Raw genomic sequence first — 6,862 nt, 5'->3', positions numbered from 1 at the left:
TGTTGCTTTAAAGAGATGGTTGGGCCAGGGATTTTCATTTTGAGTTTCAAGTTCATTTCATATATTTTTTGATGGGGAAAATGAAAATACGTTTTTTTTTTAGTTTTTGTTTTTTTATTTATTCTATTTTATCAACTTTTTTATAACGCCTCTTATTAATGAGGAAAATGGCCGCGCGCCCTATCGTTCTATCCTTCGGTCGTAGTCACTGGAGGAACCGATTACAAACTCTTGATTGGAAATCATTGTACTTTCATTGCTTATAACATACAAAAACGGTGATCAATTGGCACCAAAATTTATGTGGACATCTCTACTAATGCCCACTTAAACATAGCAAAAGTATTAACCACTCCGTGGCTCATTTATATGAGAATGAGGAAATGCGGAAGTGAGCAGAGCTATGTAGATTTATGCTGGGACGAGCGCACACTGCTGCTTTGCTTACAAAAAAAAAAAAAACACTGCTTCTTTGCTGATCACGGTTAGAACGGGCGAGGCATTAAACACCAGTCAGGATATTTACAGAGACTGAAGTGGGAATGAGTGGACGTGCACATTTGTTTGGATGAGGAATAGCCCCAGTTTTTCGATCTACAACTCTGGGTTCGTGTGCGCATTCATGCTCTTGTCCGCTTCAGCTTGTGTAAGTGGATGTCAGGTTCACACCAAGTGAGACATTAATAAACAATGTACACAATGAGGAGAGAAGACACTCTACAATAATATTGTCTTTTTACTTGCAAGGAGAGCGCAGTGAAGTGTACGATTACAGTTCCTAAAACCCTCTGCCCGGCTCCTGCGCCCCCTCTCTTTTTATTTTTCTTCGGTGTCCCTGATTACAAAGGTGTTCCAGCTCTAAGGGAAAGGGGAGCGAAAGCAGCTGGAACACTATGAACTTGTTTTGTCTATGTGTGTGTGTGTGTGTGTGTGTGTGTGTGTGAGCCATTAACATACATATGTGAAAGCAAAGCACACCTAGCAAGTTGGCCTAATGATAAAAATCTAACACATGAATAATAAAATGCATTATTATTCTTACATTCCCCCCTGTTTTTATATAATATAATGCTAAACCTACAAAGCTAACAGGCTTAACCAAGAAAAATCAAACACATCATTATTCGTGTATAGTATAAAGCTAAACCTACAAAACTAACAGGCTTAATCATGAAAAATCAACATGAATAATAAAATGCATTATTATTATTACATTTCCCCCCTGTTTTTATATAATATATAAACTAAACCTGAAAAATCTGATTGCAAAATCCAACACCCGAATCATTATATACAACATGAATCACATTCCCCCCTGTTTCTCTTACATTTGCACAATCCTCATATCATCGAATAGACCCTCCACAAAGGCTTTAATCTACCGAATCACTCTCATGAAAACAAATGTAATTACACCCGAGGTTGTCAATGTAATTTACTCATGATCTCCAAGACCCGGAAAGAGATCTGGAAGAGAAAGCGAAATGTCAACAGGAGCATCAAAACAAGTGTCATCAGTGTCATCATTACTCTCATCTGTACGATAGAGCAAAAACGGATAAACATCGCTCAATTTGGACGTCGTAGGTGCAATAGCTGTAGTGATCAACCGGTTGAGCAGTGCTCTAAGACAAGGAATACAACAACACCCACACAACGTGAGGATAGCCGCAAACACAGCAACAGAAACCAGGACAGAGGAAACCAAGTCCTTGTAATTTACCAAATGTTCTTTCCCACCACTCCGTCCAAAGAGACGTGTCCACACCAGAGTGCTCCTTCATCTTGTGGTTGAGAACACGGAGGCCATCGATGGCCCTGGTGAGGGACCCCTCCGGGGCCGTGTTGTTAGGTATGAATGTACAACACCGGTCGCCAAACATGGCGCACACCCCACCCTTTTCCGCCAGGAGCACGTCAACCGCTATGCGGTTCTGGAACGTCATGAGAGAGGTGGCTGCCAATTGTTCTTTGATAGCAAGAAATCCTGCTTCAGTATAGTTAACCAGTTTCTGCACATTGTAGTGGAGGTAGTTGATCCTGTCAACATTTTTATTCGCCGTGATCCAAATAAAAATGGACTCCCAACCAGCTGCAATCTGATCAACCAGTTTATACTCATCTGGTACACCTCGAGGTACGCCAATAGCATCAATATAGGTCGGATCTCCATCCCTCCAGGAAGCACTACGAAGACTCCTAAAGAACTTGTCTCGCGGAATGTGCGTCAGAGCTGCCCTCTGGATATCCTCTACAGTAGATGGAAAAATAGTAACAGGTAAGAGCAATGACACAAGTGCACAAACTCCTGAAGCATTTCTCATTGTGTCATATAATTGTTTACCACCACACCACCACCACACGTCACTGCGCGGAATGAGAGGTGTAGCATCCAAGTGCGGGTGGGCGCACCAGGTGTCACACCAGGCGGCGTTGATCGACCCCAAATTTGGGCCTGTACCGGTGAGATTCATACAAGAAAAGTTGTTTTTTGCGACTATTGCAGAAAATATAGGTTTATCCCGCACAGCCCTTGCCAGCGGATAAATTGAATCCCAGGAAGTGCAAGTGGAATTCGGATTTGTTTTGGTCATAACTTCCATAAGACAATTGTGATCTATTTTCGCAGGTATGATACGTAATAACGGTCTCGGTCCCAGACACGTAACGCAACTAAAATTGACTCGACTTGCAGCGTTTTCTACCAATAACATCCAATTGTTATGTTGAACTATCCCACCTGTAATTTGTTGCATTTCCCAGCCAAAATCAGTTTGAGGAACATGTTTCGTCACTATCTTAGTTTGTTTAACATATGAACTTACTCTAGGAATCTCAGAAGGACACATAGTACTGTCTTCACAAATTACAACAGGAAAATAAGGATCAAAACCTGATGAATAAGCCCACAAAAGAAACCCCCAACAAGATGGATTAAAAATAGCTGCAGTAGGAGGCCTGAAAGGCTCAACCCCCACAGCGACCCTGAATTTGAGTGTCGACCCCGTCTTTGAAAGAAGTATTTTGTTATGAAAATATCGAGCCTCACGGCCCTGTCCTGGAGCCCAATAATCACCCTGTTGTGTAGTGATCAAAGAATCCCAACTCGAATCTAACACGTCCAGTGAGGTACCACCAGTGCTGTCCGTACCCCTTCCCCGTTGTTTGAATTATACTACCACACCTTTTCTTGAACCCCCTCAGGGTTGCTATTGGAAGCTTCAGTTCTGTCGTGCTATTGGGTGCTACAGTAATTCTGATGGAATTAACTTAAACCCAGGAAACAATCCAATTTAAAAGGGTATCAATAGGTCCTGTGTCATCTCACTTTTTCTGTGAGATTGCCGAAGAAGGTCTAATCCATCCAAAATGGTTCCTATTCTTTATGAACAGGGAGGGCGACTCTCCCTAGCCCATGTGACTATGTGTCACTCTATGGTCTTAAGTGATTCCAACTAGATGTGTGCCCAGTGTGTCATAGATCAGAAGATTCCGAGCCAGAAAGAAATGTCGCAGCAACACAACGGTCAAGCTCAAGTCACCTATCCATTCATATGCGCCAAAGAGGCCTAAACTAACACATGTCTGACTTACATCTTCTTCCCTGTTGCCATTTTAGCTTTCAAGACCTTATGAATTGTTTCCATGACGCTTTTCTTGTTGTTAGCAACATTATAAGATGTCAAATGCACCAGAGAGTCAAAATCTTCCTCTGAGTAAGTGAGATTGTTGGTGGTGAATGGAGAGTTGCTGCTGCACACGTCCACCTCCCCAGCTTTTATTTCTTCCTCAGTTGTGCGCTCCACACCTGTGAAGTCAAAATGAGAATAATCAGTTTTTGATGTCCTAGCACAAAACACATGAACTACTAGCCTATCTATTCATCCAAATGGATCAGTACAACCCCTTAAAAAAATAAAACACAATCAACAAAACATAGCTGTTTTACATAGTAAATCATTGAATATTCATCATTTAGGAAGTAATAATGACTGTCAATGAAAAAGTTGTTCATTTTATGGAAAATTAGCCAGAGGAGATAACAGGTGACACGTTTCAAAAAAAGGGGTGGACTAAGCAAGGGCGGAGGTGGATTTTAGTCCGACCCACTAATCGACCTGCATGGGTGTGACGTGGCCGCGAGGCGGCCAAAGTTCATATGACAACCTACTCGGCGAAATGGGCCAATGACAAAAATTGGATCCGAACACTTCAAACGCGCCACTAGTTACCCAGCTGCGTAGGAGATTTTTTCAACAGGAGATACAGCGCGGCGGTCAACTGGTTAGCACGTCTGCCTCATAGTTCAGAGGTCGTGGGTTCGATCCCGGCTCCGGCCTGTGTGGAGTTTGCATGTTCTCCCCGTGCCTGCATGGGTATTCTCCGTGTCCTCCGGTTCCCTCCCACATTCCAAAAACATGCATGGTAAGTTGATTGGACACTCTAAATTGCCCCTAGGTGTGATTGTGAGTGCGGATGTTTGTCTCTGTGTGCCCTGCGATTGGCTGGCAACCAATTCGGGGTGTCCCCCGCCTACTGCCCAAAGACAGCTGGGATAGGCTCCAGCACGCCCCGCGACCCTTGTGAGGATAAGCGGTATCGATAATGGATGGAGATACAGCGCGTAGCTCTACTACAGGGGTACCCATTACGTCGATCGCGATCGACCTGTCATCGCAAAGACATTGTGGGTAAATCGCCAGCCTATCATTTGTCCTCATTGCAACGTATTGCTATGTTCACACCAACTGCGTTGGGAGCGTTTCTGACGGCGCGTTTGAATTGGAGTCAATGTAGTTCGCGCGGTTGTGTGCGGGGCGGCGCGAATGATGCGTTTGGAGCGGTGGGACGCGGAGCGAAGCATCGGAAATCTGCCCATTCGCTCCATTCGGCGCGTATAAAACAAGTCAAACTTTTTTGCCATTTGCAGCCAATCAGCATCGGGCATACTTCGTCACACACAGCGTCCTGTTCACTCGAGGTTTTTTTTTTTTTTTCTTTTTTACAGTTTTTGAACTTTAGCAAGACAGCAATATTGATAGCATTAGCACAGTGCGCAAAAAAGTTTACTTGTTTTATACGCCCCGATGGAGCGAATGGGCGGATTGTTGTTGCTGCAAATCTGCTTGAGGCTGGCTATCAGCAGCTACTGTCCGGACTATGCGTCACTGGCTGATTCCATTCAGTGCAAGACATCAGAGTAAGGTAATTACAAAACTTTTTGTTGTTGTTGTATTGTGCTATATAGGTTGATGCAGTCAGTCAAGGTACACCGGCATATACGGTACATACGAAAAATAATTCTAATTATATTTATAAATAATGTGTTTTGCAATTTTTAGTAGGTGGTAGATCATTTTGACTTTGTCATGTCATAAGTAGCTCTCAGGCTGAAATAGTCTGGGCACCCCTGCTCTACTAGTACGATGTAAAGTGCCACGGGACGTAGAGTCGCAGTGTCAGTTGTCCTGACTGCTTGCATCTCCTTTTAGCACCTTCCAGGACCAGTGCTCTAATCCAGGTTTGGAATAAGATAAGAATAAGAAAGTTTGCAAAAGGTTTTTCTTGTCACCAAGAAATTTTGAAGATGTTGTTTGTAATCTTTGTGGAGAAAAACTGTTTGTGACCATTAAAATTGTTTGTGAATGTCTTGTCTTTGTGACCTTGAATGAACCTGACAAAAAAGCAACATTCACTACATTTGCAAACCTTCACCGGTCAGTGGGATACGGTTAGTTGCATGCCCAGACATTAGAAGTACATGTAGACAGGTGGAAGCCATAAATCATTACTGTGCAACATCCTGTCGTCTTTAGGCAAGTCACAGAAGTTGGTTCACCCAGCAATCACATTTTCCACTCTGATTTTGAGTATGACTCTGAATGGATTAATGATTCGGAGTTTCAATTATGATTCTTAACCCTACAACACGTTAAAATTAGTAACACCATCACTAACGTCGGGTACATTTAACCCGGTATAATATCCAGGATAAAATACAGTTGTCATCAATTTATGTAAAAGTACAACACTGTATGCCAAATTGGAAATTGTCTTATTTAATTTCCAATACAAAATCTCACATTAAAAAAATTGTGTGGGTGAAAATCACCCGACAGTGTTCCGGGGTTAACCGTGAGTTAATTAGTATGGATTAAATAGCAAATAATCATTCACTTTTGTAGAGACAGCATACCTGGTTGTTTGAAGTGTTTGAATGAAATATTGACAAGTGGGAAGTGAATCACAATCGGGGCCTTGGGATTCTCCATGTCTTCAAAGATATAAACCTCCCTCTGAGGTGCTTCTTCCAGAGTGGTAAAATCGACATGGGGGAAGGGGATGTCATGGTCTTTACAGTAAGCCGCTGTCAATTTTAGTTCCTGTTAACATGAAAGTATGTATGAAGATACAAAGGGAATATTGCAACCACTTTCAAACAGATCGACAAAACAGAAGTTCACTTTTACATTGAACATGTTGTCTGGGTTCCAGGAATAGTCAAGGGATATGATTACATCCACTTCTCTCTCTGGTCGCAAGACGGGGGCACAGCCAACATTTATGTGATGACCAGAATCAATTAGCTGTAGAATGGCGTCACTGGGTGTCAGTAAGTTTGGAAATGCATCGATGTGTGTTCCTGGGAATAGAATAAAAGGTCAATAAATAACAATTAATATATGGACTTGATTCAATCCAACAAGCAAGCAGTAAAATACAATATGTAATAAAAAACGAATCAGTATAATAAAATGGGTTAAATCCTTCCCTCAAAATTCTATGCACCGTGCCCCTTAATGACATGAATAAAAGAAAAGTAAAATGTATTGACTACTAAATAAGTAACCCCTAACCCAAA

The 6,862-nt window shown here is 42.2% G+C and overlaps 2 protein-coding genes across 2 annotated transcripts in view; both read right to left on the bottom strand.

Moving 5' to 3' along the window:
* Positions 1-762: 762 nt before the first annotated feature.
* On the bottom strand, positions 763-2,849 carry LOC147139437 (uncharacterized). Its single transcript, XM_086045923.1, has one exon. It carries the CDS (start codon positions 2,847-2,849, stop codon positions 1,626-1,628), a length of 1,224 nt encoding a protein of 407 aa, XP_085902049.1. The 3' UTR covers positions 763-1,625.
* Positions 2,850-3,568: 719 nt separating this feature from the next.
* Positions 3,569-6,862, bottom strand: part of LOC147139436 (cytosolic phospholipase A2 beta-like) — a 31,829-nt gene continuing 28,535 nt past the window's right edge. The window contains exons 23-25 of the mRNA XM_086045922.1: positions 6,471-6,643; positions 6,197-6,383; positions 3,569-3,808 (exon numbers count right to left, since the gene is read on the bottom strand). Coding sequence (XP_085902048.1) covers positions 3,591-3,808; positions 6,197-6,383; positions 6,471-6,643 — 578 coding nt within the window. The 3' untranslated portion in view covers positions 3,569-3,590. The remainder of the gene's footprint in view (positions 3,809-6,196; positions 6,384-6,470; positions 6,644-6,862) is intronic.

The sequence above is a fragment of the Filicampus tigris genome, chromosome 11 (assembly GCF_054856515.1).
Source record: "Filicampus tigris isolate MCC_2025a chromosome 11, RoL_Ftig_1.0, whole genome shotgun sequence".
Classification (NCBI taxonomy): domain Eukaryota; kingdom Metazoa; phylum Chordata; class Actinopteri; order Syngnathiformes; family Syngnathidae; genus Filicampus; species Filicampus tigris.
This window is presented reverse-complemented; position numbering and strand designations above follow the sequence as displayed.

Excerpts from the sequence above, each read along its gene's own strand:
- LOC147139437 (XM_086045923.1), bottom strand. The coding sequence starts at position 2,849 with ATGTGTCCTTCTGAGATTCCTAGAGTAAGTTCATATGTTAAACAAACT.